Source organism: Mirounga angustirostris, unplaced genomic scaffold, assembly GCF_029215605.1.
Source record: "Mirounga angustirostris isolate CCGP_5_RB_7025 unplaced genomic scaffold, mMirAng1.0.hap1 SCAF_11, whole genome shotgun sequence".
Classification (NCBI taxonomy): Eukaryota; Metazoa; Chordata; class Mammalia; order Carnivora; family Phocidae; genus Mirounga; species Mirounga angustirostris.
Window position 1 is genome coordinate 43,406,115 of NW_026991719.1, and position 18,456 is coordinate 43,424,570.

Genomic DNA, 18,456 nt, shown 5'->3' on the forward strand with positions numbered 1-18,456 from the left:
AACATGTGGGCGGTCAGCCTTGATACCACTTTCTCCCCAACCCTCCAATCCCTCACTGAGTTCTACTGAGTCTTCTTTTATATCTTTCTGGCTTCTCTCTCTCTCTCTCTCCTCATTTTCATTGAGACTATTGCACATAATCACACTTCTCCTCCATAGAACCTGCCACCAACCCCTTCTGTTCTAGTCCAGGCCCTTAACACTTTATATCCGAAATACTGTGTCAGTCCGCCAACCAGCCTCCCCTTATTCCACCTCTAGTCATTGCTTTTATTTTATTTTTTAAAGATTTTATTGATTTATTTGAGAGGGAGAGAGAGAGAGAACATGAGTCGGGGGCGGGGGGACAGAGGGAAGGGGGAGGCAGGCTTCCCGCTGAGCAGGGAGCCCAACATGGGGCTCGATCCTGGGACCCTGGGATCATGACCTGAGCTGCAGGCAGACGCTTAACGACTGAACCACCCAGGCACCCTCCAGTCATTGCTTTTAGATCATATCGTGTCAAACACCCATTGAATCGTAGCACTGGCCTATTCAAGAATCTTGGCTGGCTCCCTATTTCTTTCTTTCTTTTTCTTTTTTTTTTTAAAGATTTTATTTATTTATTCATGAGAGACAGAGAGAGAGAGAGAGAGAGGCAGAGGGAGAAGCAGGCTCCCAAGGAGCAGGAAGCCTGATGCGGGACTCGATCCCAGGACCCTGAGATCATGACCTGAGCCGAAGGCAGACGCCTAACCATCTGAGCCACCCAGGCGCCCCATGGCTCCCTATTTCCTACCCTGTTCTGCATCAAATATAAACTGGATCCGACTTTCAAAGCTGTCTGTAAGATAGCTTTACCCATGCAGCCCAATCTCCCATGGCTGCGCTCCAATCATGTCCTGCAACCAACTTTGTGCCTTTGCTGTTGGTTTTCCAACAGAATCTAGCACAGGCTCTGGAGATGGAGCACCTTGGTTTGAATTCCAGCTCTACCACTTAGGAGCTCTGTTCCGTTACCCAGGTGACTTCACTTCTCAGAGCTCCAGTTTCCATTGTAGTAAAATGCGGATAAAATACCTAATTCATGCGGTTGTAAAGAACAAATGAGACAATGCATGTCAGCTGCTTAGAACAAAGTCTGGTAAGCCCTCAACCAATTTTAGTTATTACTCTAACTGTCCCCTTTGCCTGGAATCCCGCTCTCATTTTGTCAATCTGAACCCTACCTGTTCTTCAAGGTACTGCTCAAGTACCATGTCCTCCCGGGTGCTTGTCCTTAGTAATCAAGTCCTCACAATTTGGCCCATAATAATATGATGTTTTTATATTGCTTATCATCATTTCATCCCACCAACTGTAGTGGGCCAGTAAGCAAGGAGACAGACATGAGTAGACGGATCTTGGTTCATATCCTAACCCTACCACTTTGGATGCGTGATTCTACACAAGTCACCTTAACCCATCTGAGCTTTGATTTTCTTATCTGAAAAAGGGAAAAATAATCCTTACCTGGCTGGGTTATTGTGAGGATTAAGGATAATATTCTCAAAGCATCTGAGACACAGCCTGATGCATAACAAGTGCTCAGTAAATAGTACATAGTCTATAACAAGGATTATCAGCTCAGACTTGTCCTTCTCGATGGTTCACGAGTACTCCCACTGGGTTTGTCTACCCACTGTCAAGGTTCTGCTACACCACTCCCTTGTCACACTTTGAAACGTAGCTTACAAAGGCCCCTACTCGCTAGGGTTTCTCCAGGAGTAGGAAACAATCCCAAAGGAGACAGAAGCAAGGCAGTAGGGACTTTGGGACCATGGGGAGAAAACCACAAACTGGGGGAAGAAAAATCCTAGCAGAGGAACTGCAGCTAGAGCTGGGGCCTTTTAGCCCTAGCTTGAAAAGGAGAGGAAACTATCTATAGGGTCCGATACTTGGTCTAGTATTATTCCTAAACATCCCTAGACTTGGAGACAGTCCATACTTACATTCCACTCCTAGATGTGTGACCTTGGGCAAGTCACTTCCCTGAGTTGTAGATTCTTTATCTGTAAAATGAGGAAGATAACTATCCCTTACTCACGAGTTATAGCCTGGATTAAATGCAATCATGTGTTGAAATCACTTGGCATAGTGCCTGACATACCATGAACTTAAAAAAAAATAACAACAGGGACCACTTATTGAATACTTAAGATGTGCCACACACTAAGCACTTTGTATCCATTAATTGATTCTGTCCTCACTCCAACCTTATCAGTAAAAGCTATTATTATCCCCACTTAACAGATGAGGAAACAGAGACACAGAGAGCTGAACCACTTTGCCAACTTCAGAAAGCTGAAATTGCTTTGCCATGAGGATGAGGCTCAGAACCTCCAGTCCATTCTAGGATACCGCAGGACCCCTCCTCCCCAAAGAGGGACCTGTCTCAATGAGCTGGTATATCTGTAGCTTCTCGTAGCTATTTCCACAAGAAGCAGTCAGAAAAGGAAAGTCCCGGTGGTCCTAGAGTTTAAACCATACCCTCTTTATGCAGTGGGGAAGAGGGATGAAGAGAAATAAGCAGAGAGGAAAGAAAATGCCAACCATCAATCATGCAGGTCCAGGCCCTCACCATGGAAGGAATGGTGCCAGTGGCCTGCCCTTTCTTCCAAGCCTGGCTCAGGTACTGTCATTAGCACATACCCAACCATTCATTATCCCAAAGTTCCTTTCTTAGGAAGCAGAAATAAAGGGATATTGAAGAAAGAAAGCAGAAAGGGGTGGGAGAGAGGCGGCAGCCATGGCTACCAGCAGTACCTACCATGGAAGTTGCCCCTGGTGGGGAGATGGCTCAGGAGAAAGCTGGGTATCCAGCCAGCTCAGGGGCCCAACAACCCCTCCAGCCAGCCCCCGGGGCTCCTTTCTGCAGGCTGGATCTTCCCTTAGCTGGGACCCATCTGCCTTCCTGTTAAGACCTCCTGAGCTGAGGAGCCATCAGCCCCAGCTCCTGAGTGTGATCCAAGGGACTCAGGCACAGTCAGGTCTCAGTTCTGAGAACAGAGAGGAGGAGCACTGAAGGCAAGGTATGGCCATCAGCTGGTGGACCTAGATGTGGCCACAGCCATAGGGACTGAAGGCCAGTGTCAGAGAGCGGGACGGGAGTGAAGACGCAGCTCCAGAAACCAGCCAGCACCCTGGTGGCAAAGGGAAGGATGAAAGGCAGTTCCAGCAGCATAAACAGCCCCCCTGTTCCCTACTCCAGCCTCCTCTGGGCCCTGGCCCACCCCCTTCCACAGCTCAGGGGCCAATAAGGAAGCTGGGCCCCCAGCCACTGCTAGAACTCAGGAAAGGAGCAAGGAAATGATGTTTGGGAAAGATAAAGCGAGTGTCTAAAAAGAATTTTTAAAAATACACGTAAGTGAGAGAGAAAAATACCCCAGACACATACACTTAAAAGAATTCCTGTGCTTCCTGAACTGAGCTGACCCCACCCAGCCATCTCCGTAGGTCCGCTGGGCCCCAGAAAAGGGAAGCCCAGATCAGCCAAGCCTAGCAGCCTCCAGGTCCAGAAGAGCAAGTAGGAAGGACTACGGCTTATTTTATATAGCTGGGGTCAAGTGACCTAGAGATTTTCCAAGGGGAAGGTCCTGCTGAGACAGAAAGACTTACAAACCAGTCTGGGTCGTAGTTTACAGGATCTGCACTTCCTGTGGGCATCTGAGCAGATCCAAGGAAAACCTCATTTCGCAGCAGAGACCCCAACTCCAGAATAGTGGCGCTTGGAGTCAGCATCCCTGGCTCTGCCATGAATTTGTTCTGACCTCTGGCAACTTACTCCCCCTCGCTGAGCTTCCGTTTCCTCTCGGCAAAATAAAACATTGCGCTCCATTGAAACAAACAACTCTTCCAGCTATAGCATGCTCTGATGTCATAGTCCTAGGCCCCAGGCTGGAGCTTCAGATGATGTCCTCACTGACCTGTGCGACAGCCAGAAACCAGAGCAACCCCACGTGAATTTGTTGCATATCCCAAGCCCCAAGTCAGGCATCAGAGTTTAATTTCTCTCTGGGATTTAGAGTTGGGGGTTTCCGTTTGTAATACTCCTTATCCCCATTCCAGTTTCCCTTGGCCTCTGATCCTAAGTCCAGCAATTTCTGGCCCAAGAGGGCTTACATGAGCCCCCTCAGGACAAGAAGGATGCCCAGACCATTCCTCTCTGGGGAAATCATGCCCGGAGGCCTCTTTCCCTCTCTTCCCTCTGTACCGCCCAGGGAAGTCTGGGTTGACTTTTGTCTATTCCCCAAAAGGCAGGTGCCATCCAAAGAAGCCCTATAGGCCCTCCTTTGGTAGTTGGTACTGTATAGAGGAAGGCTGGGGATTTTATGGGCATATCAATCTGGCTTGGAGTCTCAGCTTTACCACTCACTCCTTGTTTGGCCTTGGGCATGTCACAGACCTTCCATTTTTCTCACCTGCCGGCATTCAATAAATGGGGCCTGCTGTTAATATTATCTTCTACCCCAAATAATAATGGGCAAAGTATTGTTAACAGCAAGAAAAATAACTTTTGTGAGCCAAATGAAGATGAAAGAGAAAGGACTAGTTAAAAGAAGGTTCAAAACCAATGGTTCCCAGAGAGGAGAGGGCTGGGGGGATGGGTAAAATAGGCGATGGGGATTCAGGAGGGCACTTGTTGGGATGAGCACCGGGGATGGAAGTGTTGAATGGCTATATCGTCCACCTGTAACTAATATAACACTGTATCTACACTGGAATTGAATACAAAACCTATAAAAAACAATAAAGAAATAAGTAAAAGAATGTTCAAAAGCCAAACCTAGTACTCAAGTACTCAGAGCTTCTCAACCTTTAGTGGGCATACTAATGGCCTGGCCATCTTGTTAAAATACAGATTCTGAGTCAGTAGGTCTAGAGCGGGCTCCAGATTTGACTTTCTCACAAGTTCTGCAGTAATACGAATGCCGCTGGTGTGATCACCGTTCTTTGACAACACACAGTACAGTACCAGGATAAGCCCTGGTCCGAAAAAGCAGCAGGATAAACAGTCTCTTCTCGTGTCATTACTCAGGCCTTCCCTAATCTTCTGGTCACCAAGTGCCTTTTTTCCTCCTTCCACTCAGCAACCTAGCACCTAACAGTGCTTCCCTGATGAGGCCTGCTGATCCCCATGTCCTAACAAAATAAAGAAAAAAGAGTTTGACCGTAGTCTGGCCCTCTCAGTGGCCAGGTAAGGTTGAGGAAATTATGATGAGAGGTGCAAACATGCTCCTGGGACTTGCTGAGGTAGGGGAGGTGGGGTGGGCAGATGAGTTGGGGAGTCACCAGGTGAGGTGATAGGATGGGCAGGTGGGCACAGACAGCATATACTTGAAAAATCCATAGGCAAAGGAAGATAAAAGAGGAACACAAGCGGTTTGGCCAATTTGGGAGTTGAGAGAGAGGCTGGGGAAGGGGGTGGGGGTAAAAGGGGTATCCTCTCCCTTAGCACTGCTGAGTTCCAGATTAGGTGACCAACTATAACCTCCTATGTTTGGGGGAAGGTAAAGATGAGTGCTTTTCTCTTTTTAAGATTTTATTTATTTGTCAGAGAGAGAGGGAGAGAGAGGGACACGAGCACAAGCAGGGGGAGTGGCAGGGGGAGAAGCAGGCTCCCTCCTGAGCAGGGAGCCCAATGCAGGGCTCAGTCCCAGGATCCCGGGATCATGACCTGAGCCGAAGGCAGACGCTTAACCGACTGAGCCACCCAGGTGTCCCAAGATGACTGCTTCTTTTCCAAGCACTCAGAAAATAAGAACTTGGCATGGGTGCAAGAGGAGGATGGGCACATGCAGGTGAAAGTGGCAGATAAGCCAGAAGCTAGCTCCCAGAAGAGTCCTCTGGTAAAAAACTTGTGAGAGATGAGGAGAGGGAGGCAGAAAAATTCTGGAATGAGTACCCTGGTGGGCTGTCACCCCAGTATCTTCTGACAGCACTACCTGTCTCCGACCCTGGCTCCCAGCAGACCTGTCAAACAATACTTAGAGGCAAACAGAGAAAGAGAACCATAGCTCTGCCCCAACCCAGGGCAAGAAGGAAAATACGGCCTGTGTTGCTGGGGATTGTGCTTAATCCGAGGTCTGGGCCATAACCTACTGCAGGCTCTTTCCTCTTTTGAAAAGTGTTTAGATAAGGAGAAGCACAAAAGTGTCCTTGATTAGCTCTGTTTACTTTCTGTGGTTCTTCCAGCCTCCCCCTGAATAGCACATTCCACCTGCCCCATATGAAGGAGTCCAAGCTCATCCTGGCCAGCTCAGCGGGAAGGGAAGCCTGCACACCGACTGGTGGACAGAACAATGCACGGCTTGTTTATCTGACAAAATAGGGGAAAAGCTGCTTGATCACCATGGAGGGATACAGAGCTACGAAGGCCCACTCACACCCCACTGTTAGTGGGGGGCCTTGCAGCCTGGTGATCCAGAGACCCTTTCTTTTTCTTTTTTTTTTTTAAGATTTTTATTTATTTATTTGACAGCGAGAGAGGGAACACAAGCAGGGGAAGTGGGAGAGGGAGAAGCAGGCTTCCCGCTGAGCAGGGAGCCCGAAGTGGGGCTTGGTCATGACCTGAGCTGAAGGCAGACGCTTAACTGACTGAACCACCCAGGAGCCCCGAGACCCTTTCTTATTACAGACCAAACCAAGGGGGAATATGTACATGTATGTGTGTATGTGTCTGTGTAAGTGTGTGTGCATGTATGTATAATTTTAAAGACAACTTTTCCAACAGTGGCTTTCTCGTCAGTCTGGGGAAGTTATAATTTGGGTCACCTGAAATGTGGGTATTTTATGTAGAAGGGGCTTTGGTATCATTCTGCCTCCCCACCTTCCCCACCTCTTCCAACCTCCCCTTACTTCTCTGAATACTCAGGTCAAGTTCTTTTGTATAAATCTGCTGGATCCCCCTCTCCACACTCCACCTTGGGGTCCATCCCTAGCTAAAAGGAAACCCAGGGTAGTGAATAAGAAAGGGAATGCTGTGGTGGAAAGAAAGACTCTCTCAAATGCTGTGGTGTGTGTCAGGGGGTGCCTTTTGGCTCTCCAAGTAGGCAGTGATACCTCATCTGATTTGGGCCTTTATATTTGACCTTCTGTTTTCATGTATCCATTTTCACATTGGAATCTTTAAAACATGGGGACACCTCTTTTGAAAGAAGATTGGAAAGAGGCAAACTGTGAATGATGCAGGAGAGCCTTGCAAATATGAGGAGCTAAAAAATGCTTAGTACTTCAGAAACATACTACTTGGAATTCTCTTTCAGTGTGCACTGGAGAGCATATTTTAGTTTTTCTATGTATAGTCTAATAAGACATACACATCATAGACTGCTTCTTGTCAGTGATCCCAAAGGCAGGGAGGTTGACAGTGCATATTTCACAGCTTCTAGAAGCAAGGGGAGCAAGTCAAGACTGAATAATGAAAGAGACTTTTTCTCACTTTCCTGTATATACAAAAGCTAAGAGTCTATCACTAGAGGCCTCAGGGAGACTTCTGGAGAGCACACAGGGAAAATGACAACAGGTTCATAGAGCACCATCTTCTGAGTCAGCTTCTGCTATGATGCCCAATTTCCTAAACCAACACCCAGAGTGATAAAGAAGGTGGAGGTTGTTTGTCCTCCAGCTCTGGTTTCTATTAGTAATATTTGTCATATCCCGTGGGAAGGAGGTTATGGGAATAATACAAGATTTCTTTTCTTCTCCCCTTAAGCCAAATATCTTCTTCTGCTCAAACTCAGTATTAGAGATACCTCTTTTCAGGGGGATGATGGAACCCACAGAGGTTTCCCCCAAAGTCAAGTCTCAAAGCCCTTAGAATTACTTCTGGCCACTCTTCAACTCATCTCCACTACTAAGGACATGAAGCCAACAATAGTGAATACCCCAGTAGAACCAAGAGCACCCACTCACTCTGCTTTGAGCAAACATGACAATGAGGAAGGGCCAATGCTCAGTGGAGCTGGACCACAGTGAGCTAGGTGGACAGTAGTGGGAGATGAGGTTGCGAAAGCACCAAGGCCAGATGGTGGAGTTCTCAAAGGCCAAGGTAAGAAGCATATATTTAAATCTCACTGCAGTGGGAAGGCAGTGGACGTTGTTCAGCAGGGGACTACCATGATTGAAGTTTTATAAAGATCTCACCTGACTGATGGATTTAGGTAGGACAAGAGTAGAAGCCAGGGAACCAGTTGAAAAGTCTCTTGTAGGTAAGAGATGATGGTGGTTTGTTCTAGGGAGGAAGCAGTAAGGTAGAGAAAAGAAGCTTGATTAGAGATATCTCGAAGAGGTAGAGCTGACAGGACTTGTTGATGGATTGAATGTGGAGAGTGAGGGAAAAAGAAGACACCATGACATTTGGGTCATCTGGCATCTGTACCTTCTTAGCACAGAATTCATTCCCGAAACTGAGTCATTAGGAGTTCTAAAAAAAAAAAAAAAAAAGTTGGCAGTCTTCACCATTCTTTTATTCAAGCATTGATGGAACTTCCATCTACATTTAAGGTACATGGAGAGGTACTATGGGACATGCCAAAATGAAGAATATATAATCCCTGTGCTCAAAAAATTTATAATGTGAATAGGGGATGAATAGAAATACCTAAGTAACCACTAAACCCTAACGAGAATGTCATGTCATGAAGGAAATGCTGACAGAAGGAGTGTTTAAAAAAGGAGAAAGCACAGCTGGTTAATCAAGGAAGACTTCACAGCACCTCTAAGCTAAGTCTTGAAGACCCAGTTTAAACTGGAGGACACTGGAGAAGTCGTGCCAGGTTTTGCATAAACAAGAGGGGGAAAAGCGGGAATATGCTGAATGAAGAACATGTGGTTTCTATAAGGCACACAGGAAGTAAAATAAAAACGATGGTAAGAATATGGTGGGCCACAGTGTCAGGGTAAAGCATTTACTTAATATGACCCAAGAGGCAAGAGAGAGGTTTTGGAGGTTCCAGGATAGGAGAGCAACATGGTAAAAGCAGTGTATTGGGAAGGTTATGCTGGTAGCCACGTGTAGGACGAATTATGTGGACAAATACTGAAAGCACAGAGAAGTGAGCAGGCTAGCACCACAGATACGATAGAGCAAGACAGCGGGGATGGAGCAGAAGGGAAGGATGGGAGGGAGGACATGAGAGACAGAATCAACAAGGTCGGACTACTAATTAAATACGGAGGAGAGAATGGGGTTGACGTGACCATGAAGCACGTGGGAGAACAGTGCTATTACTCATCTAGATAGGGAAGTCAGAGCAGAAGCTGGTTGCAGGAGAAATGTTTGATTTTAGACAGGAGTTTGTTTCATAGGCTGTTGAATTATGTAGATAGGCATGCCTAGCAAGCAGCTTAATGTCTGGGCTGCAGTGCTAGAAAGAGATTAAGGCAGGCTCTGGACCTGCGGTCATTATCCCAAGAGGAGGCAGTGGATGCTGCTACAGTGGACATAACTGCCCGTAGTAAGTGTGTGCAAAGAGGGTGGGTGACGGGTCTCCACAGAACAGCTAGAGTTCAGGTGGGAGAAGAAGAAAAGCTAATCAGAGAGACACAACAATAAAATGCCATTTTCAATGATATCGGCAATATGTATTTTTAAACTAAGTGTCAGCAAAGTTGCAGGAACACAGGCATTCTTACGCACTGCTGGGTGGGAAGGGATATGGGTACACATTTGCTGGAGGGAAATGTGCCATAGCAAGAGACATCAAAGTGTTCCTACTGTGCTTGCTTCAGCCAACATACACTAAAATTGGAATGATACAGAAATTAGCATGGCCCCTGCAAAGAATGACATGCAAATGTATGAAGCACTCCATTTTTCTCCCCTGGAATTAGACAGCATTACTGGTTGCGCAACCTTGTGAATACACTAAAAACCACTGAATGACACACTTGAAAGTAATGAATTTGATGGTATGTGAGTTACATCTGTTTTAAAAAATGTTCCTACCCTTTGATCCAGTCTTCCCACTCCTAGGATTCTATCCTAAGAGAGCAAGCAGACATGCACACATTGATTTATGTACATGAAGTGTCATGTACCGCAGGGATATTTATAATGCTAAAAACAGGAATATCCTAAGAGTCCAACATTTAGGAAGAGTTAAGTGAAGTATTATACATCTACAGGAAGGAATAATAGTCTGCCATTAAAAACCATGTTTCTCAAGACTACTTAATGATCCTGGAAAAGGCTCACAATATAATAGTAAGTCAAAGAAAAGTACATAAACCTGTATGTAGTACCAGCCCAATTCAAAAAATATATATGCATGTATAATGCATGTATATATGCATTATACTCATGTATAATCATACACATATTAAAAGGCTGAATACAAATACACTATATCTTCCCAGTAGGTATTTATCTCTATGTGGCGGAATTAAGGGTCTTTCTTTTTTTTAAATATTAGATTTCTTTCTTTTTTTATTATGTTATGTTAATCACCATACATTACATCATTAGTTTTTGATGTAGTGTTCCATGATTCATTGTTTGTGCATAACACCCAGTGTTCCATGCAGTATGTGCCCTCTTTAATACCCATCACCAGGCTAACCCATCCTCCCACCTCCCTCCCCTCTAGAACCCTCAGTTTGTTTCTCAGAGTCCATAGTCTCTCATGGTTCGTCTCCCCCTCCGATTTCCCCCCTTTCATTTTTCCCCTCCTGCTATCTTCTTCCTTTTTTGTTTTTTAACATATAATGTATTATTTGTTTCAGAGTGTCCATCGACAGATGAATGGATAAAGAAGATGTGGTATATATATACAATGGAATATTATGCAGCCATCAAAAGGAATGAAATCTTGCCATTTGCAACGACGTGGATGGAACTGGAGGGTATTATGCTGAGTGAAATAAGTCAATCAGAGAAAGACATATATCATATGACCTCACTGATATGAGGAATATTAAGGGTCTTTCTTAATATTTTTTACGCCTTTACAAAATTTCAAAGCTTTCTACACTACACTGCATTATAGTTGAATGAGAAAGTTTTCAAAGAAAAAAGACACCGTTCTACATGGATATATCATTTACCCTGACAATTGTCCAATACAACTGTCTGATACATTTAAGTTAGGAATCTGCAATTTTACTTGTAATTCCACTTAACTATTTCAAACATCTGGATTTTGCCCTCAGGTAAATCAGCCTAGAGCCCACCAACTAGCAAAATGCTTCACCAACCAATGATTTGCTGCTTGGTAGTGTATTCCTCTGTTTATTCTACTACTAAACCAAAACCAAAACCAAAAACCAACACCCCCAAAAAACAACAAAAAAAACCCCAAAACAAAAAATACCCCCAAACCCCTTCATCTGACAGGTTTTTTAACCCCAATATCAGTACTGGGAGCTGTTCTTTGCTGTGAGAGGTGGCCAGGGCTGGAAGAATAAGGAGCAAGTTGAAGAGAGACCGGGCAAAGGAATGGGGTCAAGTCAGGGTCAGCATCAAGGCTGTGCCCAGTGGGTTGAAAGAAATTACTACTGAGGGCATTTTTTTTTTTAAGATTTTATTTATTTATTCATGAGAGGCAGAGAGAGAGAGAGAGAGAGGCAGAGGCAGAGGGAGAAGCAGGCTCCCTAGGGAGCAGGGAGCCCGACGCGAGGCTCAGTCCCAGGACCCTGGGATCATGACCTGAGCTGAAGGCAGACGCTTAACCAACTGAGCCACCCAGGCGTCCTACTCAAGGCCTTCTTGGCTATAGTTTCTTCCCAAGTGCCTGATGAATTTGGTGGGACAAAATTGCATGAAAAGGGGACAAGGCACAGGAAAATCTGGTGTGGAGTGTGGCAGCAAGTACCATTTGTGAAGCCATCTAATTGCTAATATTTGTATACTGTTCACAAAGAACTTTCATAGACACCGGTCCATTTAATCCTTACAACCACCTTATAAACTCCACTGCAGGAAAGACAAAACTCAGGCTCAGGGGTGAAATAAATCACACAAGGCTTGAAACCAGGTTCTTCACTTCCAAATTCCTGTGCTTTTTCCCTAAACAGTGGTTCTCAAAGTTTTTTTTTCTATAGATCAGCATCAGCATCAGTGAGAACTTGTTTAGAAATGAAATTCTGGGGAGGGGGGGTGGGAGGATGGGTTAGCCTGGTGATGGGTATTAAAGAGGGCACGTTCTGCATGGAGCACGGGGTGTTATGCACAAACAATGAATCATGGAACACTTCATCTAAAACTAATGATGTAATGTATGGGGATTAACATAACAATAAAAAATTTAAAAAAAAAGAAATGAAATTCTGGGGCCCCACTCCAGACCTTCTGAATCAGAAACTCTGGGAGTAGGGCCCAGCAATCTGAACTTTAACAAGCCCTCCAAGTGATTCTACTGCACACCCAAGTTTGAGAGCCATCACTCTAAAGAATGCTACCATGCATTTTAAAACAGATTTTCAAATGGCTTCTTTAAAAGCCCAGTGATGGGTATTAAGGAGGGCACGTACTGCATGGAGCACTGGGTGTTATACGAAAATAATGGATCGTGGATCACCACATCAAAAACTAATGATGTATTGTATGGTGACTAAAATAACATAAAATAAAAAGCAACTGATTAAAAAAAAAAAATACTGGCTGCTGGGCACCTGGATGACTCAGTCATTAAGTGTCTGCCTTCGGCTCAGGTCAAAATCCCGGGGTCCTGGGATCGAGCCCCGCATCCGGCTCCCTGCTCAGTGGGGAACCTGCTTCTCCCTCTTCCTCTACCCTTCCCCACTGCTCATGATCTCTCTCTCTCTCTCTCTCACTCACTCAAATAAATAAATAAAATCTTTAAAAATAAATAAATAAATATATAAAATAATGTCTGCTGATGCTTTGACTTATGTGGGGTCTTGTCTTCCAAGGCAGGCTGGGAGCCTCTCCTCAACTGTCAGTGGCTGTGTACATAATCGAGTGGGCTTCCTGAATAGAGTTTGGGCTCCAGGGGCAGGTGGGAACATACTACTTCATGGTGAGGAAGGTGCCAGAACCAAGAGGGCCAATCTCTGCTCACATCTTCCCTGTTTGAGGGGGTATGGGCTGGTGAGCAGCTGCCATATATCTACCTCCCTTTCTGAAGTTTCTCTCCATAAAGGCTTTCGCATGGTTCCCCAATGTCCTGCATACGCTCCTGGGAAATTTCCTGATATGATGTATTTACATTTGCAAACCTCTAGTTGCTCAAGCTTTTCATTTCTTTGGTTTTCATTTTGTTTTTTTTTAGAGGGTTTTCAAACAACAATTTAAGAAAAAAGGCAGCAATTGAAACAAAATTATTTTCCTTCTGGGGAACATGAACTCCCCTACTCATGCCTCCCCAACCCACTCCTTACCCAGTTTCCTCACTGCGGGGTAACTGCTTGCTCACTCTCTCTCTCTCTCAGGCATGCATGCACTCCTGCACTCAATCATACACATTCCTTCCCCTTGGGATGGAGAATAAACAAATCAGTTATTTTTTTAAAAATTGGACTTGACTTAAATTGGATTTTAAATTTTGTCAAGGTAATGCTTGTAAAATTGAAACAAAACTCATACATAAATATAGATTTAATTTGAAAACACTAACGCTAAAAGACAGAATCACAATGAAAATTATAAAGTATTCAAAATTCTAGCAGTGAACAGAATTTGTTCATTGCTTTGTCCTCAGCATCTTGAATTGTGCTTGCTTTGCTCTCAATAATTGAATGAATGAATGAATGAATGAATGAATGAATTCAATTCTAGTACCTATGTAGAAAGGGAAATATATTTTTTTGTATTTTTGTGTTTCCCTTTCTATGTAAGTACTAGCATTGAAAAATGTTGGGAGTCCACATGTTGGAGTCCATGTTGGGGGTCCACAAGGAGTATGAATGCACAGCATTCAGGCAAGAGGGCTTTGACACTGGAGACATGTCCTGTGGAACACTGAGAAACCACAGAACTTTAGGGTATCCTGACCTGCCCAGCACAGAATATATAACGTCTACTAACCTGCAGGCAAAAAATCTACATAAAGGAGGCCATGCTTGAGGTCTGACCTTGAAGGAAGGGTAAGGATTGACCCAGATGAAAGGTACTCCTGTAGAAGGAATAGCATGTGAAAATCATGGAAATAGGAGGGAAAAATGGTGTCCTGAGATTAGGATGTGAGAGGAGGGGTGGTGAGAGGTAAGGCTAGAGAAGCAGGCTGGGCCAGAACATGGGAGAACTAAGTCGCTATGTAAATGAGTTTGGCTTTCCCACAGGCACTGGGGAGCCAGTGCAAGATTTTAAGTTCGACAGTGGCAGAACCAGATTTGCATTTTGGAAAGATGTATCCGTTGGCATCAGGGAGAAAAGAGGCAGGTGGACCACTTAGGAAATAAATGTTACAGTCCAAGTGATCTCTGATTCAGGGATAGAGTGGAGAGGTATATTTGAGAATTGTCTTGTCTGGGAGGTAGGACTAATAAATCCTGGTGTCTGATTGGACAGATGTGAGGAGTAAAGAAGAGGAGGGAGCCCAGAATGTCTACCAGATTTCTCACTTCAGTAAGTGATTCAGCCTGTCACCAATACCAGCAGAAGAGTAGGGAGGGAAATCAATCCAATTTTGGACAAGTTGATTTTTAAGTATTTTTTTTTAAAGCAACATTTGCAGAAGGCAAACCATTCAAAGAGTACAAAGGCATAAACAATAAAAAATGAGTCCTCCACACACCTGGGGAGACCACTGTTAACATTTTCTTGTTTATCCCTGGAAAGTAGTATGGTATAGTATTAAAAGCATAAGTTCTGAAAGCAGACTGTCTGGATCTGAATCTGTTACTGCTAGCTGTATGGCCTTGGGCTGGTTATTTAACATCTCTGCCTCACTTACATCATCTGTAAAATGGGAATTATAAAAATAGAACACCAAAAAAGCATACAAGAATATTGTTCAGAAACTTGATGTTTGTGCTAACAATATATCTTGGAGATAATTTCATATCTGTGTGTACTTTTCCACAAATTTTTAACAACTGGATAGTATTATACCATGTGAATTTTGTTCAGTTTATTTAACCTTTATCCAATTAATGAAAACTGAGGTTGTTTCTATTTTTTTTTTTTGCTATTACAAATAATGCTGCAGTGAATATTTCTGTAATCTTCACACACAGAGATGATTATATCTATTAGATAAAGTGGAATTGTGGTTCACAAAATATGTGAATGTTTGTGATAAAGTCTCCTGAAATCCAAAGAGGTTATGTTAATTTGCACTTCCACCAACAATGTATTACAGCAATGCTTTTCAAACTTTAATGGGCAAACAAATCACCTGGGGTCCTCATTAAAATGCAGATTCTGATTTAGTAGATCTGGGTTGGAACTGAATTTCTAACAAACTCTGGGTTGATACAGATACTGCTGGTCCAAGGATCACACTCTGAGTAGCAAGGTATATAGCAAGGTGTAAGAGTGTGTTTCTCCGCATGCTTGCCGAAAATAAACGTATACCGAATGCTCTGAGTTTTGCCATTCTGATAGGTAAAAGTTGTATCTTAAGGTAAGAATTGTTGCTTAAATAAATCTATATTTCTTTAATTATGAGTGTTGGTGAGCATCTTTTCATTTATTTTTATAGACCAACTTTCTTTTTTTCTCGACTGCCTGTTTAGGTCCTTTTTTCTCTTTTATAATGATTTGTTGGTATTTTCCTTAGTGATTCTCAATCTCAAGAGCTCTTTATGTATAAAGGGAACAAGCTCCCATATCAGATGCAAAATCTTCTTCCCAGTTTTTTGTCTTTAGATTTTGTTTATGCATTTTTGTTCTGCTGTACATTTTAACTTTGGTGCAGTCGAATTTAACAATTTTCTCCTTGATGGCTTCCTTTGTGTCTTGTTTTGAAAGACCTTTAATATTTCAAGATAAAATCATATATTAAAAATCATATACTAAACTATGTCTTTGGATCAATTTCTAGACCTAAGTATGGTCCATTGATCTGGCACATGAATATGCACCAGTTTTAATTAAACTGTTTTAATTACTGTAGTTTTATATTATGTTTCAAAGGAACTGGTCCCTTTCTCCCTTATTACTCTTCTTTTTCAGACCTTTCCTGACTAATCTTATAGATTTATATTTCCATATGTACTTTAGAATCACCTTGGGCATGCTAGATTATGATGTGTCTGGGAGACAGCTTGGTGAAGAAGTGTAATGTGCAGTTGAATCCGGAATCTAGAAGTGTGGGTCTTCTCTGGATATAGATATCTGGGAGTTATCAGCAGTACCTGAAGCCTCTCAGGAAAAGTTCATAGAATGAGAAAGAGAGTCTGAGACCAAACTTTAGGTTAGCAGTTCTCGAAGTTCAATACTCAGACCAGCAGCACCAGCACTACCTGAGAACTCCTTGGGCCCTGACTGGATCAGAAACTGTAGGGAGGAGGGCACCAAGATGTTCCTTAACAAGTCCTCCAGATAATTCTAATGCACACTCAAGTTTGAGGACCACTGTTTTAGGGTATACCAGTAGTTAGGAGACAAATTAAGGAAAAAGAACTGAAAATAAGCAGTAGGAAGAAAACCAGGAGAAAGAGATGTTTAATAATCAACGAGAAGAAATTTCCAAAAAGAAGTATTCAACAGAGCTAATATTTATTAAGCAACAACTTCTTCCAAAGGGCTTTATACATGTCATCTCACTTACCCATATGACTCCGAAGGTTATAGAAATCTTCGTACAGATTAGGAAATTGTGATTAGGTAACTTGCTAAAGGTTGGCCAGTTGGTAAATGATTTGATGCCAATGCTATTATATATCAATGGCTACCTTCCTTCCTCTGTACTATACTGCTGAAAAACTCTATTAAAATAGCCCATTGGAAAAGGAGAAGGAAGATGCTCCTTCCCTGTTTTTTCAACCTGGAGGACACTAATGCATCTTGGAACTATACAGAGAGGAGTGTTGTAGTAGTGGAAGAAGCCAGACTGTAGTGGGGAAATGGGAGGGAGGAAAGGGAGACAATGAATATAAGAACACTTCAAGAGCTTAAGGAGCTGGGCTGTGAAGGGAAAGAGAATAGTTGTTAGAGGAGAATGAAGGTCAAGGGCAGATGATGTTTTTAAGAGGAAGTGATTACCTAAAGATACTTATGTGTAATTGAGACTAGTTTATTTTTTTTAAGATTTTACTTATTTATTTGACAGAGAGAGTGAGAGAGCACAAGCAGGGGGAGTGGCAGGCAGAGGGAGAAGCAGACTCTCTGCTGAGCAGGGAGCCAGATGCGGGACTCAATCCCAGGACCCCAGGATCATGACCTGAGCCAAAGACAAGCCACTTAACCGACTGAACCACCAAGGCATCCCTTGAGACTAGTTTAGATTGGGAATAGCATTCTATGGGTCTAGAACAATCTTTGGTCCCGATCTCTCACCTGAGCACCACACCAGTTCTACCTATGCTCTACAACTGCCAGTTGAATCTCTATGTATCAATCACCTCAAACTGAAGAGAAAACCAAAGAAAAGCCAAACAAACATTGACATCAAGCCTAACTCTTCCTACTTTAGCTTTTAAAAAATCTTATTTGTTTGCTTTATATCTTTAAAAGTCTGACTGGCTCAAACCTTGTAACCACCATTTACTTCTCCTCTTCTTTAGCCTGTGTACTGAATCAGTCACCAAGTCCTAGCTTTGAAATATCTCCCCCATTAACTCTTCTAGTCTACTCTACATAAGCAATCATACCACATGGCCACCCTACATCCAGTCCAACCCACACCAATTTCCCACAAACACCAATTTCATTCTTATTCACCTATTCACAATCCTGCATTAGTTCCCCACTGCCTACTGAGTAAAGTTTGCTTTTCTGGACTTTCTATAGATTATTCAAATTTTCCTCTTACTGATTCTCTACATAAATCTTAAGTTGGATGGGCTTCCTTAATAGTCTCCAAACCTATGTTTCTCTCCATCCTCTCTTTATGCCTTCCCACATATCATTTAGGAATTCAGTCAACCTCCCCCGTTTTTAATTTTTTTTTTTTGCAAGCTTCTTGTGATGTTCTTCTTCCAATTTTCATAACCACTTGCTGCTGGTATCACTCATTTTGACAATCATGTATTTCCTTGCTCAACCATTTTACCTATATATGTCTCATCTCCCTCCACTAGAGTTCAGAGCTAGAGCATACTTCTGCTATGATGACCACCACATTATTTAACATATTGCTATGTACATGCTAAGCACTCACACTCAAAAATATTTATTAAATCAATGACATTGTATCATGGGAACTTGCTATTTAAAGAGATATTTGGTGAATTAATGTTTAGAAAATGCATATTTCTTTTTAATTTTCAAATGTCATATTAAAAACAGTACACGTTCACTGGTGATATACCTGGTATCAGGTAGTGTTCTAGGGATTTTCTCATGAAGTACCTATTTAATCTTTACCATAT

General features: G+C 43.1%; 1 protein-coding gene and 1 pseudogene across 5 annotated transcripts in view; one reads left to right on the plus strand and one right to left on the minus strand.

Moving 5' to 3' along the window:
* The window catches only part of SHROOM4 (shroom family member 4), a 217,400-nt gene that overhangs the window by 51,677 nt on the left and 147,267 nt on the right, over positions 1-18,456 (minus strand). The window contains exons 1-2 of one of the 5 annotated variants that reach the window (XM_064574066.1): positions 2,789-3,204; positions 1,971-2,030 (exon numbers count right to left, since the gene is read on the minus strand). The exons of 3 other annotated variants lie outside the window; for them this stretch is intronic. In XM_064574066.1, the coding sequence (XP_064430136.1) occupies positions 1,971-1,972 (2 nt within the window). In that variant the 5' untranslated portion in view covers positions 1,973-2,030; positions 2,789-3,204. Of the gene's footprint in view, positions 1-1,970; positions 2,031-2,788; positions 3,205-18,456 lie in introns of those variants that run through there. One more of the 5 variants, XM_064574067.1, reaches the window with a different exon arrangement.
* LOC123851489 (U6 spliceosomal RNA) lies at positions 9,740-9,839 on the plus strand (annotated as a pseudogene).